Source organism: Scyliorhinus canicula, unplaced genomic scaffold, assembly GCF_902713615.1.
Source record: "Scyliorhinus canicula unplaced genomic scaffold, sScyCan1.1, whole genome shotgun sequence".
In the NCBI taxonomy this organism is placed as follows: Eukaryota; Metazoa; Chordata; class Chondrichthyes; order Carcharhiniformes; family Scyliorhinidae; genus Scyliorhinus; species Scyliorhinus canicula.
In genome coordinates, this window is record NW_024055728.1 from 4111205 (window position 1) to 4130996 (window position 19792).

The following is a 19792-nucleotide window of genomic DNA, read 5'->3' on the forward strand; positions in this document are numbered from 1 at the left end:
AAAATTGCCGAACGTCGATTCAATTCAAAATAACTACTGTTTATATATTGTGGCCGATTCAACGAATGTATTCAACGCTGAAAATGAAATGATAATTTTCATCTCTCCCCTTGAGCAGCGTAGAATATATGCATCCAGTCATTACCGACAATGAACCCTACCTTCAATACAATGAGGGGACGACTCAATTTCGGACAGGGGAGGACTTTGAATACAGAAATTGCCTGAAAGTTAGCGGCATCTAAATTGAAAAACTACAACACACGTTACAACGTTTGGTATGAGTTGGCCATACTGCATTGTTGGTAGCCATGCATGTGACTTTAATTTGAACTTCCCCCCCCCCCCTTTTTAACGATGCCATCATTATTTGAAGATGAAAGATGAGGGAGTGGTTGATACTGGCATTTAAAGATGCATGGAAACGATAAGGCCACACAGTCGACCACCCGCACTTGTTCCTTGCAGATATTCACTAAATGTTAGATCATTTAAAAACTAAATTAGTCTTCTCTTTGACTACAGTCGAAACAATAGAAATACTTTGAGATAAAGAAACTTGCCTGGCATTGACATATCCAGTTCCTGATCATTCTCAGTCACCACAACATCTTTGCTCCATGGAGAATCCGTCCAATTTCCTCCAACATGTGTCTGATACCGGCAGCCGTAACTTCCCAGATAATCATTTCCCGTAACGTTGACTTTGAAGGTCGCAGTTCGCTGATCGCCATTCATTTGATGAGATTGTATAGGTTCCATGCTCCGGTTTCTGTACAAGTGGAACATGCCCCCGGAGGAGCGAATGTCCCCATTGCATGAAATAAGAACAATTTCGCCACTTGAAGTCAGACCGACATTTTTGAATTTGTTGATAGTCGGTTGAGAAAGTCGATCTGTAACAGGAAAATAAAAATCAGAAACTTTTTGAAGCACAATGACAAATAAAAAATCTTGCGTGCAGACAATGTTGATGAATGTTGGAGTTACAGATATATTGGATATCTGTGGTTAGTGCAGTGAGGCTTCAGGGTCTAGGTTAGTGTGTGCTTCACTACTGCAGTAGTGTTTTTTAAACTCCAGATTTGAAATACAGCAGAGGGGTCGATTAAAGCATCGTGAAAGCTTGGTAAATGGACCTGCATTTAAATTAAGAGGGTTCCTTTCAGGTTCGTGAATTAGAGGCATTGTGATCAGATGAGTAAGATGGAGTAGCTAATGGGAGGAGCCAGGGGTCCAAGTAGTCAGCTGTTGAGGTTTCCAGCTTTAGCTATTGGCAGCAAAGGGAACTGATCATGTTTCTGAAGAAAGTCAGCCGGATGATCTGCAGTATTCTGACAATGTGCCAGGCATCTCTCTTTCGCGCAGTCTCAAAATATCTCTTGCTCCAAGTAGAGTATTCAAGACATCTCTAAGCAGCAAATACTCCTGAGTCTGCGAACTGTATTTAAAGGTGGATTGTGACCTGAGGTAGCCTTGCTGTTCGAGTGGAAGTCAAGGTACCAGTTAAGAGTTATTGTGTCACTGCATTGATTGGAATTGTTTAAGGAGTAATTGTAAGCTATTTTATTTTGGTATGTTAATTACATTTCAATACTGTATTCACAATTAAGCGTTTTTTATATACCGTATCCTTTAACTTCGGAAAATTCCCCCAGGAACAGGATATCCTTTCCTCACTATCTTACGAATTAATAAAGCAATACATATTCGGGATTCCTTATGGGATCGCAGAAACCGTTGTGGTTTTTGGGCTCGAATGCATGCCCTATTCCTAAGTAATAGCAATGTCGATTAAGTGCTCAGATAAATTATTTCGATAAGCTACCTCCAATATTTATCGGTATGGGATGGCTCAAATTTGACCTCCTCCAGCCTTTTTCGCTCCAATCCAAGCATTCACAACTGTAGATTCCTCCAATGGCCACGGTGTCGTTATATTCAAGGTACGTCCTGCACTGCCGTTTGTCATAATCCCTTCGATTTGTTGGATTCCGGTTGTGATAATATTGGATCCTTACGGCAGGACATTGACAACGACAATTCAAAGTTATATTCTCTCCGGTAAAAAAGTGTCCGTACGACGGAAACGAAGTTAAGTCTGGCAGCGGTAAATCAACTGAAGTCAAACAGATCAGATATTGAATACATTTCACCAATCGGCGTGCCAACCATACAGCAGACCTAATTATTGGTTTGCCAGTAAGTCGTCTCACATTGACATTACAGAAGGGTCGCAATGTTGCTCGATCCGAGCTTTTAATTTTGCAATACATATACAGTGAAGAAGGAGACAATTCGGTCCACTGAGTCTGCACCGGCTCATGGAAAGAGCAGCCGACCCAACGTCCACACCTCCACCCTCTTCCCACAACCCAGCAACCCCGCCCAACACTAAGCTCAATTTTGTACACTATGGACAATTTAGCATGGCCAATACACCGAACCCGCACAGCTTTGGATTGTGGGAGGAAACCGGAGCACCCGGAGGAAACCCACGCACACACGGGGAGAATGTGCAGACTCGGCACAGACAGTGACCCAGCGGGGAATCAAACCGGCGTCCAAGAAGCTGTGACGCAATTGTGCTGTCCATAATGCTACCGTGCTGCTCTAATTACCATGTAATATGTGTTATTAACGATAGAGAATAAAGCTTCGTAAACTTTCTTACAACAGAACTGGTTCCAAAACCAGAATATACTGGACAATCCCAACATCTTGAGAATTAAATTAGCTAAATATTTTCGTCTGGATGGCTCTTTGTCACAAGTGGAGATAACTGGAAATAGCACCAAATTTATAAAGTTCTGGGCATAGGACTTTGAGCAGCGCCTCAAGATAGGGAGCCTTCCATGTTGGCAAATTGACAAAGATATCCTGGACAGAAAGACAAAAGGAATGTAAATGCGTGTGATTATGGCTAATGAGTATGCTGGCCGTGGCACATTAAAGACCTCAGAACATGTGAATTGCAAATCAAAGGTAAGCAGGATACAAAATGCAAATTGGAGCTGGGAAAAGATGGACATAATGGGATCGGAGGTCCGCCCAGTGCACCATCTCTGCTTTCCACTTCCCTCTTGGAGTGTGACAACGGTGTGCTATCTTAACTGCAACATAACTGGTTTGTTCAACTGTTTCAACGTTAAACACTGTCGTTCACACGTGGTTAGTTCTGAATGTTGTTGCCAAATTGAATCTACAAGAAGAGGGCAGGTCGCAATCATTGCTCCGAACATAACTGGAAGACCGTCTGAGAGCACAAACATTGCCCAAGCATTTGAGGAACGTTGCACGCTGATTTATTTAACAGGTTATTTCCACCTTGTGTTATTCTCCTCACCAAGAATGAAAGCAATTAAATGATAATACGTTAGCCCAGCAACTGCAATTATTGTCTTCAGCTTTATAATCGTTTACTCACATATGTCCATTCCGAGAAGCCAGCCGAAATAAACTGAAAAGAAAAGGAATGAGAATTTAAAAAAAAACTGTAACGTGGATCATTCCGTTCACTCTCTCCACACATTGAAACTAACAGAATGTGGAGATAGAAACTCAAACTATTTCCTGAGCCGAAGACCGCTGTGGTTTAAGAGACATACAGCTTTCAGCACATATTATGGTCTTCGGTCTATTCTGTCTCCACTGGCAATCATGCACCTATCTTTCCAATCTCATTTTCCAGCCCGTCAGTCCGTCCTCCTGTATACTGTAGAGTTTGAAGTGCTCATTAAAATGCTTCTTAAAATTCTGAGTGCTCTGGGCTATACCATATTTTTAGGCAGTGGTTTCCAGGTCGAGGCACCCTCTGGGTGAATGGTTCTTCCTCAACCTCTTCTCCCATCTCCTGGTCCTGTCCTGTTGTTTATAGATTTAGAGTACCCAATTTTTTTATTTTTTTTGCAATTAAGGTAATTTACCCTGCACATTCTGCTCTGGTTGCAGGGTTAAAATCCACGCAGACACGGCAAGAATGTTCAAACTCCACATGGATAATGATTCGAAGCCGGGATCGAACTGGGTCCTCTGCACCCTGAGGAAACATGCTAACCACTGCGCCACCGTGCTATCCCTTACCTTACACTGCGCCCTTTCCCTACATGGTTAATTACCCCGCCGTGAAGGGTATACGTTTCTTTCGAGGTGCCGTCTCTCCGTCTCTCATTGTTTTGTGCAGCTCAGTAAGATCGACCACCAGCCTCCTCTCCTCCGAGCGAAACCATCACAGACCATCCACCTTCTCCATAGCTTAAACACTACAGCTCAGGCAGACTGTTGGTGAATCTCCTATGCAACCTTTCTGGTGCAATAAAATTCTTCCCAGAATGTGGCGGTCAAAATTACACAGAGATCTAGTATGGACTGAAGTGTTTTTAAAGCTCCACCATGACCTCATGTGCTGACATCTAATGACTGAGCTAATACAAGGATGCATCCCATGTGATTGTGCCACCATCCTACAGGGATCTGTGGACATGCACCGCAAGGTATCTCTGTTCCTTTGTAATTCCTAGCGTCCTGCCGTTCATTGAGTATTCCCTTGCCTCGCGTGTCCTCCCAAAATGCATCACATCGCACATCTCAGGATTAAATTCCATTTTTTCACTGATCAGTCAATCTCAGCATCTCATTTATATAGTCCTGGATTCTAACGGTTTTCTCCTCGTTATTTACTGTTTTGTTTCTACGCAGACACTAGTTCACACTGAACTTCGGTGCACGTCACACTAAATCTAAATCTCAATCGAATCTACCACACCACCAATTATCTTGCTGTTGCGAATATTCTGATCATTTGATCAACTGGGTAGGGAGATGGTTGGGTTGAGATGGTTGTTGGAAGTTGTGTCAATCTTGGAAAATTGGAAGGTAAGGTAACTAATTCGGTGTTAATCTAATGATAAATACTTCCATTGACATCAACCATACGACCATAAGACCATAAGACATAGGAGTGGAAGTAAGGCCATTCGGCCCATCGAGTCCACTCCGCCATTCAATCATGGCTGATGGGCATTTCAACTCCACCTCCCAGCATTCTCCCCGTAGCCCTTAATTCCTCGTGACATCAAGAATTTATCTATCTCTGCCTTGAAGCCATGTTGCGTCCCGGCCTCCACTGCACTCTGCGGCAATGAATTCCACAGGCCCACCACTCTCTGGCTGAAGAAATGTCTCCGCATTTTTGTTCTGAATTTACCCCCTCTAATTCTAATGATGTGCCCACGGGTCCTCGTCTCCTCGCCTAACGGAAACAGTTTATTTGCGTCCACCCTTTCTAAGCCATGTATTATCTTGTAAGTTTCTATTAGAACTCCCCTTAACCTTCTAAACTCCAATGAATACAATCCCAGGATCCTCAGCTGTTCCTCATATGTTAGACCCGCCATTCCAGGGATCATCCGTGTGTATCTCCGCTGGACACGCTCCAGTGCCAGTATATCCTTCTTGAGATGTGGGACCCAAAACTGGACGCAGTACTCCAAATGGGGCCTAACCAGAGCCTTATAAAGGCTGAGTAGCACATCGCTGCTTTTATATTCCAACCCTCTTGAGATAAATGACAACATTGCATTCGCTTTCTTAATCACGGATTCAACCTGCATGTTGACCTTTAAGGAATCCTCGACTAGCATTCCCAGATCCCTTTGTACTTTGGCATTATGAATTTTTTCACCGTTTAGAAAGTAGTCTATGCTTGGACTCTTTTTTCCAAAGTGCAAGACCTCACATTTGCTCACGTTGAATTGCATCAGCCATTTCCTGCCCACTCTCCGAAACTGTCTAGATCCTTCTGCGGCCTCCCCACTTCCTCAGCACCACCTGCCTAACCACCTAACTTCGTATCATCGGCAAACTTCGCTAGAATGCCCCCAGTCCCTTCATCCAGATCATTAATATATATGGCGAACAGCTGCGGCCCCAATACTGAACTCTCTGGGACACTGCTGGTCACCGGCTGCCATTCCGAAAAAGAACCTTTTATCCCAACTCTATGCCTTCTGTCAGACAGCCAATCCTCAACCCATGCCAGTAGCTCACCTCGAACACCATGGGCCCTCACCTTACTCAGCAGCCTCCTGTGTGGCACCTTATCAAAGGACTTGTAAATCCAGATAGACCACATCCACTGGGTTTCCCTGGTCTAACCTACTTGTCACCTCCTCAAAGAATTCTAACAGGTTCGTCAGGCACGATCTCCCCTTACTAAATCCATGTTGACTTGTTCTAATCCGACCCTGCTCTTCCAAGAATTTAGAAATCTCATCCTTAACGATCGATTCTAGAATTTTACCAACAACCGATGTTAGGCTAATTGGCCTATAATTTTCCATCTTTTGTCTTGATCCTTTCTTGAACAACGGGGTTACAACAGCGATCTTCCAATCGTACGGGACTTTCCCTGACTCCAGTGATTTTTGAAAGATCTCAACCAACGCTTCCGCTATTTCTTCAGCCACCTCCCTCAGAACTCTAGGACGTAGGCCATCTTGGCCAGGAGATTTGTCAATTTTAAGACCTTTTAGCTTTTTTTAGCACCATCTCTTTTGTAATGGCAAACATACTCAACTCAGCCCCCTGACCCTTTATAATTTTTGGGATATTACTCATGTCTTCCACTGTGAAGACAGACGCACAGTACTTATTAAGTTCTCCAGCCATTTCCTCGTCTCTTATGTATTGAAATAAACTTTTACTATCATTTCTTATATTATTGGTTAGCGTGCCTCCATATTTGATCCTCTCCTTCCTTAGTTGTAGAACATAGAACATCGAACAGTACAGCACAGAACAGGCCCTTCGGCCCTCGATGTTGTGCCGAGCAACGATCACCCCACTTAAACCCACGTAACCCGTAACCCAACAATCCCCCCATTAACCTTACACTACGGGCAATTTAGCATGGCCAATCCACCTAACCCGCACATCTTTGGACTCTGGGAGGAAACTGGAGCACCCGGAGGAAACCCACGCACACACGGGGAGGACGTGCAGACTCCACACAGACAGTGACCCAGCCGGGAATCGAACCTGGGACCCTGGAGCTGTGAAGCATTGATGCTAACCACCATGCTACCGTGAGGCCCCATTGTCTCTTTGTTAACCTCTGTTTGTTTTCGTAGCCTTCCCAATCTTCTGTTTTCCCAGTGCTTTTGGCATCTTTATTGTATCACTCTTTTTCTTTGATACATTTCCTGACCTCCTTTGTCAGCAATGGCTGTCTAATCCCTCCCTGGATAATCTTTCTTTTCATGGGGATGAACCTCTATACAGTGTCCTCAATTATGCATACAAACTCCTGCCATTTTTGCTCTACTGTCTTCCCCACTACGGTCTGCTTCCAGTCGATCTTCGCCAGTTCCTCTCTCATGCCCTCGTAATTATTTAACTGTAACGCCATTACATCCGATTTTGCCTTCTCTCTTTCAAACTGCAGATTGAACTCAACCATATTATGATCGCTGCTTCCTAAGTGTTCCCTTACTTTAAGATCTTTTATAAAGTCTGGTTCATTACATAGCACTAGGTCCAGAATAGCCTGCTCCCTTGTGGGCTCCATGACAAGCTGTTCCAAAAAGCCATCTTGTAAGCATTCCATGAATTCATTTTCTTTGGATCCACTGGCTACGTTATTTACCCAATCCACCTACATATTGAAGTCCCCCATGATCACCGTGACTTTGCCTTTCTGACATGCCTTTTCTATTTCCCGGTACATGTTGCGCCCCTGGTCCTGACCACTGTTAGGAGGTCTGTACATTACTCACATTATGGTTTTTTTTGCCTTTGTAGTTCCTCAATTCTACCCACACAGACTCCACATCATCCGACCCTATGTAGTTTAGTGCCATAGATTTAATTTTGTTCTTAACCAACAAGGCAACCCCACCCCCTAGGCCCACCTCCCTGTCTTTTCGATAGGTTGTATATCCTTGGATGTTTAACTGCCAGTCCTGAACCCCCTGCAGCCATGTCTCTGTGATGCCTGCCACCTCATAATCATTCACGATGATCTGTGCCATTAGTTCGTCTACTTTGTTACAAATGCTACGAGCATTCAGGTAAGGTGCCTTAATGCTAACTTTCTTATCATTACAGATATTGGAAGTCCTAAGATGTCCAAAGTTATCCTTCCTTTTTGTTGCATTCCTAGTCTGCCTCAAGCTTAAATCCAGCTGCCTACATGTTATCCTTCTGCGTATCTTGCCATTTAACTCCATGCCCCCTGTCGCTTTCACTTTCCCTTCCCCCCAACTCTGAAATTTAATGTCCTACTGACCACCCTATTTTTCCTCTTCGCTAGAGCACTGGTTCCAGATCAGTTCAGGTGGAGACCGTCCCAACGGTACAGATCCCACCGGTTCCAAAACTGATGCCAATGTCCCATGAAGTGGAACCCCTCTTTCCCACCACAATCCCTTAGCCACGTGTTTACTTCCCTAATTGTCTTATCCCTATGCCAATTGACACGTGGCTCGGGCAGTAATCCGGAGATTATGACCCTTGAGGACCTGTGTTTCAATTTTCTTCCTAGTGCTTGATAGTCCCCGAACAGATCCTCCACCCTAGCTTTACCTATGTTGTTAGTCCCAACGTGGACCATAACAACTGGATACTCCCCCTCCCGCTCCAATATCCTTTCAAGCCGGCCAGAGATGCACCCTGGCACCGGGCAGGCAACACACCATGCGAGTCTCCCGATCCGTCTTGCATAGGATACTATCTGTCCCCCTAATTATAGAATCCCCTATAACAACTACTTGTCTTTTTTACTCCCCCTTCTTGAATGGCCTTCTGTACCATGGTACCGTGGTCAGCTGGCTCATCCTGTCCAGAGCCCTTTTCTTCATCCATACAGGGAGCAAGAGTCTCATACCTAGAACATAGAACATAGAACAGTACAGCACAGAACAGGCCCTTCGGCCCTCGATGTTGTGCCGAACAATGATCACCCCACTTAAACCCACGTAACCCGTATACCCGTAACCCAACAATCCCCCCATTAACCTTACACTACGGGCAATTTAGCATGGCCAAGCCACTTAACCCGCACATCTTTGGACTGTGGGAGGAAACCGGAGCACCCGGAGGAAACCCACGCACACACGGGGAGGACGTGCAGACTCCACACAGACAGTGACCCAGCCGGGAATCGAACCTGGGACCCTGGAGCTGTGAAGCATTGATGCTAACCACCATGCTACCGTGAGACCTGTTGGACAAGGTCAAGGGCTGAGACTCTTGCACTCCTGAACTCAGGTTCCCCCTGCCTGCCTCACTTACAGTCACACTCTGAAGTCCCTGATCACTTACTGAATGTTAATTACTTAATCTCCCAGGTGTGACTGCCTCCTGAAACAAAGTGTCCAGGTAACTCTCCCCCTCCCGGATGTGCCGCAGTGTTTGAAGCTCAGATTCCAGATCATCAACTCTGAGCCGGAGTTCTTCCAGCAACCAACACTTGCTGCAGATGTGGTCATTGCCATTCACAAGGGGAACAGCCAGCTCCCACATTATACAGCTACAGCACATCACCTGCCCAGCCATCTCTGATTAGTTAATTACTTTATTACTTTGTATAAATGTCAGTTAAAACAAAAACTTGGATACCTCTGCTATAGTCTTTTCCAACCTAGTTCTGGTTAACATATAAGAAAAAGAAAAATAATAATGTAATAAGGCACTCACCTTCTCGCCACAACATTTAATAATTCTGCGCGACTTTTTCTGTGAATGGGGTTGGGGGTTGTTCATGACTGCAAAGGTTTGCAGCCTCCACACTAAAACCCGGAGGATCCTCAGACCCAGATTAATGTGACACACGTCATTGGAGCAGTCTGGCAATTAGCTCATCTGTACTTCCAGTGACGTTGGGCGCTGCTCTGGTTGGTTCGCAGCATAAGGCTCCGAGATGGACGAATGGATGAAAGAAGCAACAAGATAGGGGGCTCTGCACTTCGAAACACAGAAACAGTAGCAGGAGGAAGCCATTTGATCCTTCGAATCTTTTCCAACTTCGATTATGATCATGGCAGATCATCCAATTCAATAGCCCAATGCTGCTTTCACCCAGTAGAAACAGAGGGGTATCATCGAGACGTAGGCCCCTGTTGTGCAGAAGGCCATTCGGCCTACGGACTCTGCACCGACGTTCTGAAGGAACGCCAACAAAGGCCCACTCCCCGAACCCTGTCCCCACAGCCTCAGCTAATCTTTGGACTATGACGGATAATTTAAAATGACAAATCCAGCTAATTTACATTTCTATGGACACTAAGGGGCAATTTGGTGTGGCCGATGTACCTAAACAGGCATGGATTAGGCAGCTAACATGCTTAGATTTTCACCGAATCATAGAAGAATACAATGCAAAAGATGTATTTTGGTACAAAGGACGTGCATCAACACATGTAAAACACGTGACCTGCCTATCTAATCCCTTTGCGAATACTTCGCAAATAACATTTAATGTTACGAGATGCCAAGTGCTCATCCAGGTACTTTATGAAGGCAACGCGCCTCGATCACCGACCCAGGAATTAAATTCCAGTCCATGACCGCCCTCTGGGTAAGAAGGTTTTGCTCAAATCTCCCCAAAATCGTCTGACCCTCAGCGTGAACCTGTGTCACCAAGTGACTGACCCTTCAAGTAAGGGGTATAGCTTCTCCCTATCTACCCCGTCCATCTCCATCATAATCTTGGATACCATAACTAGGTTACCTCTCAGTATTTTCTGCTCAAGTGAAAATCCTCAAAGGCTCTCTCCAGAACCTCTCTCCATGACTTAAAAATTCTGTCCCAGACACCATCCTGGCGCATCGCTTCGACATCCACTCGAGTGCAATCACATCCTTCCTATGACGTGTGGACGATAATTGCACGTGGTCCTCCAGCTGTGGCCTCACCAAAGTTCTACATACATCCACAGGACCTCCCTCGCTTGCTCGTAATTTTCTGGAAAACGTGTTCGGATCTATTTCAATTCTACCACTCAGTAATGTTTCTATTGTATCTTTCCTTTCAGAATTTACATTTTGACTTCACCGCAGTACTTTCTATTATGTTCCAGTCTTTCCACACAGTTGTGCATTTTGTGATCGCAATACACGAACATTCTGTTCGTTTTGACATTAGAAATTAACGTTTCTATATTCCCAACAACTGCTATCCTCTTTTCGAAGAAAGCAGACAACTGGTAACTGAACCAAGAACGTGTCACACCTCGGGCGAGCGGTAGCTGAATTCGCGGCCTTCATGAATAATTAATTCGGTATGGAATTTGAACCCGTTTTAGTTGCGATCAGGATTGGTATCAGGAACCAGCCGTCCAGGCAATTGAGCTAATCGACCCCGAGTTTGCACTCGTCTATGTAAACGCGTGACTCTAGATTTGGCAGAATTACCCTCATCATTTCTGGCCACCTGTTCCCGCTGGACAATTTCACTTCTGAATGCCTCCGACTGGTTAGAAATAGTTTTACATGGAACATTCCAATAGCTGTACGCAATGCACTCTTGCTAGCTCATCTCCCAAATTTGTCATGTCTGTCTACCATAATCCATGATGTGGACATGCCGGCGTTGGACTTCGATGAGCACAGAAAGAAGTCTTACAACACCAGGTTGAAGGCTAACAGGTTTGTTTCGATACACTAGCTTACGGAGCACTACTTCCTCAGGTTAATGAAGAGGTAGGTTCCAGAAACATAAAAGTGGACAAGAACAAAACTGAAAAATCTGAATGCGAGTCTTTGCAGGTAATTAAGTCAACACTTCCAGACGGATCCACTGCAGAGAGATAATCACAGGTTAAAGAGGTGTGAATTGTCTCAAGCCAGGACAGTTGGTAGGATTTCGCAACACCAGGCCAATTGTTGGGGATGACTGTATTGCGACATGAATCCAAGGTCCCGGTTGAGGCCGTTACTCATGTCTGCGAAACTTGGCAATAAGTTTCTGCTCGGTAGAAACATTTCTCTCTAGTGCCTGCATCAGGGTCCTCCACCTGCACGACCCTCTTGTTGTAACTGACTGCCTGCATCAGATTCATCCACCTGGACGACAACCCTTGTTGTGGCTGACTGCCTGTACCAGGGTTCACATCCTGCACGACCACCCTTGTTGTAGCTGACGGCCTGTACCAGTGTCATCCGCTTGCGTGATCTTCTTGTAGCTGACTGCCTGTACAGCGTCCTCAACCTGCACGACCCTGTTGGTGTAGCTGACTGCCTGCACTAGAGTCTTCCATCTGCACGACCACCATTGTTGTAGCTGACTGCCTGCATGAAAGTCCTCCACTTGCACGACCCTCTTGGTCGGTGGATTGGCCATGCTAAATTGCCCGTAGTGTCCTAATAAAAGTAAGGTTAGGGGGGGGGGGGGGTTGTTGGGTTACGGGTATAGGGTGGATGCGTGGGTTTGAGTAGGGTGATCATGGCTCGGCACAACATTGAGGGCGAAGGGCCTGTTCTGTGTTGTACTGTTCTATGTTCTATGTTCTATGGTGTTGCTGACTGCCTGCACCAGGGTCCTCTACCTGAAAGATCCACTTGGTGTAGCTGACTGCCTGTACCACGGTCCCATACCTGAAAGGGCCTCTTGGTGTAGCGGACTGCCTGTACCACGGTCCTCTACCTGAAAGATCAACTTAGTGTAGCTGACTGCCTGTACAGGGTCCTCTACCTGAAAGTTCCACGGTGTAGCTGACTGCCTGCGTCAGGGTCCTCATCCTGAAAGATCAATTTGGTGTAGCTGACTGCCTGTACCACGGTTCTCTACCTGAAAGATAGAATTGGTGCTGCTGACTGCCTGTACCACGGTCCTCTGCCTGAAAGATCCACTTTGTGTTGCTGACTGCCTGTAACACGATCCTCTACCTGAAGTATCCACAGTGTAGCTGACTGCCTGCAGCACGGCCGTTCACCTGAATGATCCACTTGCTGTAGTTGACTGCCTGCATCAGGGCCCTCCACTTGAAAGATCCACTTTGTGTAGCTGACTGCCTGCATCAGGATCCTCAATGAAAGATAAACTTGTTGTAGCTGACTGCTTGTACCAGGGTCTTCCAGCTGCACGAATTACCTTGGTGTCGCTGACTTTCTATACCACAGTTCTCTGCCTCAAAGATTCACTTGGTGTAGCTGGCTGTCAGCATCATGGTCCTCTACCTGAAATATCCTCTTGGTGTTGCTAGTTCAGGACGCTGGGCATGCAGTCAGAAAAAACAAGATGGAAGTGTAGGTTGACGACACTGGTGCAACTGTTAGAAACACCAAGAGGGCCGTATAGGTGGAGGGCCATGGTGATGCTGTCTGTCTGCAGCAGAGCCCGCCAGATGCACTCCCTCTCGGTGATGCTGACTGCCTGTACCAGTGTCCTCCGCCCGAACCCCTTTCTACCTGATGACGAATGTCTGTCACAGGGCCCCCTTCACGCACTCTCCTCCAGATGTCGGTATGCTGTACTTTCTACCTTTTCCGACTGAAAAAAAATATCTGCGACATTTCTCTTTGTTCAGAACAGAGGGAAGCATGGGTGCACAGTGGTTAGCATAGCGCCAGAGACCCGAGGTATATTCCGACTTTGAGTAACTGTCTGGGTGGAGTTTTACTTTCTTCCCTAGTTTGTGTATGTTTCATCCCGGTGACCCGGTTTACCCCACGGTGCAAATATCTGCAGGATCGATGGATTTACCATCGCCTATTTGTCCCATGGTATGCAGTTCGGTGACGCTAAGTCAAAGGGTGGGTGGGGTGAGCATATGTAGGGTGCTGTTTCTGAGGGTAATTGCAGACTCGATGGCTTCATTCTGCACTGAAGGAATTCTATGTTGCAAATTTGTGAAACAATTCCTTGCACGGTTTAATTTTTTCAGTTGCAAAATATAGGAAGTGGGCACTGAAACACACGGGCAGACATACACCTATTGATGCAGTTCCTTAGTTTTAAACAGTTCCTCAATTACAACCACAGTCCTGGAGATTTTGAAGTTAATATGCACAATATGTACTCACCGAATGGAAGGAAAATTAACGTCTTAAACATTTTCCAATCAGGTTCACACACGGTCTTTGGGATCTCCAAAGTGTCTAATTCTTATCTTCATAGATGTGTTTCCAATATATTTTGTCTAACGGAAATGACGAATCGGTTGCCCTGGAAACTAAGATTTTAGCATAAGATATAACCTTCGCCAAAGTCACCAATTGACCATGTAACACGCCACAACTTGATCAGCAAATTCCAGTCAGCAACATCACACGGTAAAAAATGTATTGCCATTATATCTGAACTTGAATGTAAAATGTCAAACATATCAGTTTGTAAAATGCAGTAAACTAGGCAATGAGGTAATCTGGGTGTCGTGGAAATCATAATAAAGACAGATTCCTCGAGGTTCGATTTAAGGAAATTTATTGACACAGATATATTTGTGGAGAGAGAGAGAGTCCAGCTGCATAAAGGCGAGTGCACTTCTCTCTGAGTTATGCAGTCGAAAACCATTATATTTATAGAGTGAAAAAGACAACTTGAAAGAGATGAAGCTTGGTAAAATACACAAGAGGAAATATGAATGTTTTGCCCTTGGTTAGAAAACAATTCGAGTCCGCTTTTTGTTTTCCATCGGAAGAACAGCTTATTACCATAATAAGGCCGAGTACAAATAGCAGTATTTAGTTCACATTACTTGACCTACTTATTTTCGCTCAAAAGCAGTGTTAAAATATAGTCAATATTCCCAGCATGCTTCTAAATTGGTAACTAATTAACTTCCCTTCCACAGTGGAACATCTGTGGAACAATTGAATGTACTCGGAGACGATGCCATTCTGACATTTTCACTGCACTAGTCACACAAAATCTCTGGGGACACGGGTTAGAATCCCTAATGGTAAATGAGGAATTCAATAAAATAAATGTGGAACTGAAATACTGATTATAACTCTGCAACACGTGCCGATTGGTGGAAGGAGCTGGCCTAACTCAACAATGACCACATCTGCATCCACAGTAATGTGCTAGACTCTGGTGGCCTAGTGAAGAACCGTAGAATAACACAATTACTACACTGAAAAATTCAATGACCGAACAGTCCATCTAAACCAGTATTAGCCCTTAACCCGACCTAACCGGCACGTCTTTGTGTACTGAGGGCCAATTCTCGCATGGCTCATACACTTAATCTGCACATATTTCGACACTAAGGGATGTTAAGCATGGGCAATCTACATAACCTGCACATCTGTGGATACAAAGCGCAACCCACTTCGAGGAAATAGTTAAATTAAAGTACTGGCAGCTGCTCAATGTTCTCTGATAAGTTACTGAGGATAAAATATTTTATTTGTTTTTAGTCAGGCAAGTTAGCATGGGCTGTCCACCTAACGTGCATATGTTTGAACTCCGGGAGAGAACTGGGGAGCTCGGAGGGGCACATGCATACACGGAAGAAAGTGCAAACCCCACACTGTCAAACAAGGCAGCAATTGTATACGGGACACAGGTGCTGTGAGGGAGCAGAGCTAATCGCTGTGCCCTACTGTCGCGAACATGTCTTGTTTTTGGGAGTTAGTCTTGTGCATATTAAATTCATACTGCCTTTATTATACTATTATTAAAACATAATTCACGTGATGTGAGGGTCACAGGGTGGGCCAGCATTTATTGGCCATACCGACTTGCCCTTCAGAAGGTAATGGTGTGTTCCATTCTTGAACCGCTACAGTACGTCAGGCGCAGGCACTCCCATTGTGCTGTTAGGGAGGGAGCTCCAGGATTTTCCACCAGCGCCAGTGAAGGAACAGCGATATGTTTCTTAGTCATGCTGGTGAGTGACGGCGCGGAACCTCTAGGTGGTGGGGTTCTAGGTGTCTGCTGCTCTTGTCCTTCTAGATGACAGTGGCCGTGGGATTGGAGGGTGCTGTCGAAGGTGGGTATCTGTAGTACACTGTGTAGTTGGTACACATGGCTGACACTGTTCGTCAATTATGATGGTTTTGAATGTAAGGGAGAGGAATAGCCTTGGAAAATGAGGCATATTTTGAACCTTGTCAAAAAGAAAAAGGAGTCTCTTGTACGGTCTGGAAGGATGGGGCAGTCGAAACCCTTGAGGAGTTTAAAGAAAGTAAGATGGTACTTATGCGGGAAATTAGGAGGGCGAGAAATATTTGATGGTAAGTAGGATCAAGGTGATCCCAAAGCTTTTTATATTTCTGCAAAAAGCAAAAGGGTGGCCAGGAAGAGGATTGAACCACGTAAGTAGAGTGGAAAAGAATCTTTGTGTTGAGCCAGAGGAAATGAGCGGGGTACTACATGAGTACTTTTCATCAGTATTAACCAATCGAAAGGATTTTGTGTGAAGAAGATTCTTAGTTAGGGTGTGTGGACTGTCATGATCATGTAACATCGAATAGCAGGAGGTGTTGTGTCGTTTAATGGATATTAAGGTTGATAAGTAACCAGAGCCGGATGGGATTTCCCCCAGAATTGAGACGGAAGCAAGGGAGGATATTCAGGGTGCTTTGGCTGACATCTTAATAATAATAATCTATATTGTCACAAGTAGTCTTACTTTGGCACTGCATTGAGGTCACTGTGAAATTCCCCTAGTCGCCACATTGTAGCCCTTGTTCGGCGACACTGAGCGAGAATTCAGAATGTCCAAATTACCGAACAACACGTTCTTCGAGACTTATAGGAGAAAACCCTATCAGCCGGAGGAAATTCACGCAGATATCGGGAATCTAACCTGGGACCCTGGCGCTGTGAAGCAACAGTTCTAACCACTGTCCTACCATGCCTCCCGGGTGCTACCGTACCGCCTTTGAATCCACATTGACTTTCTCTGAGATTCCAGAGTACTGGAGATTAACTAATATGGAACCGTTGTTTCGAGAGTTAGCAGCGATAGTACAGGAACATTTAGGCCGCTGAGCCTTACATCTGTAGCAGGGACATTATAGGCGATAATTCTTGGGGACAGGATTTATACATATTTGAAATCATATTGACTCATTAACGATAGACAGCATGTTTTTGTGAAGGGGAGGTTGTGCCTCATTAAATTAGTCGAGTGTTTTGAGGAGGTGACAAAGATGATTGATGAGGGGAGGGCGTTGGATGTTTGTTACATAGAGTTCAGTAAAGCCTTAACCAGGGTGTCTCATGGCAGACTGGTACAAACGGTGACGTCACCCGTGATCAGCTGTGAGTGGGAAGATTGATACAGAACTTGCTCGGACACAGAAGGCAAAGGGTAGCAGTAGAAGAATATTTTTTCTGAATGGAAGATTGTGAGTACTGGTGTCCTACAGGGATCTGTGCTCCAGTCATTTCGTTTGTAGTATACATATACAATTTGGGGGAAAATGTGGTTGGTCTGATTAGAAAGTTTGCGGATGACAACAAATTTGCTGGAGTGGCAAATAGTGTTGAAGATTAGCAGAGGATACAGCAGGTCATAGATAGAAGGAAGAACATCCAGTGCAGAAGGTTTCCATTCGGCCCATCGAGTCTGCACGACGCACTTTAAGCCCTCACGTCCACTCTATTCCCATAACGCAAAAACCTTTCCTAACCTTTTTTGACACTAAGGATAATTTATTATGGCGAATCCACTAAACCTGCACGTCTTTGGCCTGTGGAAGGAAACCGGATCACCCGGATAAAACCCACGCAGACAGGGGTAGAATGTGCAGACTCCACACAGACAGTGAACCAGCGGGAAATCGATCCTGGGACCCTGGTGCTCAGAAGCTACAGTGCTATCCACTTGATCTACCGTGCTGCAGGTTGGAGACCTAGGCAGAGAAATGGCAAACAGACTTTAACGCAGACAACTGTGCATTAATACATTTTGCCAGGTCAAACCTTGAGTGGAAATATACTGAAAATGGCAAAACTCTTAACAATATTGAAAGTCGGAGAGATCTGGCGTGAATGTCCACAGATCGTTGAAGGCGGCAACACAAGTGGACAAATCAGTCAAGAAAGCATTTGGAACGCTTGCCTTCATTGAATGGAGCATTGAGTAACAAAATTGCCACGTCATGCTCCAGATGTATACAACCTTAGTGAGGCCACAATTGGAATATTGGGCACAATTCTGGACGCCACACACCCGAAGGATATGGAGGCTTTAGTGAGGGTGCAGAGGAGGTTTACCAGGACGTTGCCTGGCCTGGTGTGTGTTAGCTGTGTGGAGAGGCTGAATAATCTCGGACTGTTTTCATTAGAACCACGGAGGCTGAGGTGTGACCAGATAGAGGTTTACAAGATTATATGGATTACATGAGCATGGGTATCCTGCATGGGCAGACACTCTTTTCCAGGATGGAGTGGCTAGCTACGAGGGGGAATAGGTTTAAGATCCTTGGGGCACAGTTTAGAGGAGATGTATGAGGCAGTGTTTTACGTAGCGGATGATGAGTGCATGGGACACGTTGCCCGGCGGAGGTTTTTGGAAACAGATACATTAACGGCGTTCAAAAGCATCTTGACAAAGACATGAAGAGGATGTGTATATCGGGATACCGCACTGGTAAGTGCTGAGGATGTTGGCCAAAGTTGGCATCATGACTGCTACAGTACTGGAGGGCCAATGGACCTGTCCGTGTGCTCAATTATTCCTTGTTCTTTGTTAAATTAACGGTGATTTTTCCTGGATGGTGTTGGGCTTCCTAAGTGTTGTTGGAGTTACACTCATCCAGGCAAGTGGCGAAAATTCCATTACATCGTGCCCTTTGCGTTGTTGATGGCAGAACGGCTTTGGGGGGTTTCAAGGTAAATTAATCGCTGCAGGATTATCAGTGTTTGACCTGCCCTGGTAGCCAAAGTAGTAATAGTCTAGCCCAGTTCTGTTTCTGATCAATGGTAACCAACAGAATGTTGATTATGGGGATGCAAACAGGATAATGTCATTTAATGACAAAGGTGGTAGTTACATCCTCTCTTGAAGGCGATGGTCATTACCTGGCTCTTGTGTGGCGCGAATGCAACTTGCCACTTGTCAGCCCAAGCCTGGCTATTGTCCAGGGTTGCTGCATTTGGACGAGAAAATGTTCATTACATGAGGAGACGGGAATGGTGCAGAACATTGCCTACTCATTCGCTAACATCCCCACTTATGATCGAAGACAGGTCGCTGATGAAGCAGCTGAAAATGGTTGGGACAAGGAAAATACCCTGAGGAACTCCTGCAATGATGACCTGGAGCTGAGATGATTGATCACCAACCACCACAACCATTTTTTGTTCCAGTATGATTCCAACTAGCGGAGCGTTTTCCTCTGACTCCCATTGACTCCAGTTCAGCTAATGTTCATTGAAGCCATACTCAGCCAAATGTTGCCTTGATGTGAAGCGCAGTCACTCTCATCTCATCTCTGGTATTCAGTTCCTTTGTCCGTGTTTTAATGAACGCTGTCAAGAGGTCACGGGCCAATTGACTGGCAGAACTTGAACTGAGCGTCCGTGAGCAGATTATTGCTGTGTACCTGCCGCTTGATTCCACTGCTGATGGCTCTTCAATGGCTTTGCTGATGATGGACAGTCGACTGAGGTGATTCGCTTGGTTGCATTGGTCCTGTTTCTTGTGTACAGGACACATATAGGCAATTTTCTACATTGCTGGGAAGATGCCAGTGAGTTAGCTGTACTGAAACGTGTTTGGCTCGGTGTGTGGCAAGTTCTGGCGAACAAGTATTCAGTACTATTGCCGGAATTCTCTCATCGCCCATAGACTTTGACTTATCCATTTATTCAGCCGTTTCTTGATATCACGTG

At 45.2% G+C, this 19792-nt stretch overlaps 1 protein-coding gene across 1 annotated transcript; it reads right to left on the bottom strand.

The window, feature by feature from the left end:
• Positions 1–519: 519 nt before the first annotated feature.
• LOC119960732 lies at positions 520–14082 on the bottom strand. The gene is made up of 4 exons (XM_038788347.1): positions 14023–14082; positions 3428–3460; positions 1829–2119; positions 520–896 (listed from the first exon to the last, which is right to left on the bottom strand). Exons 1-4 carry the CDS (start codon positions 14051–14053, stop codon positions 520–522), a joined length of 732 nt encoding a protein of 243 aa, XP_038644275.1. The 5' UTR covers positions 14054–14082.
• Between the last annotated feature and the right edge of the window lie 5710 nt (positions 14083–19792).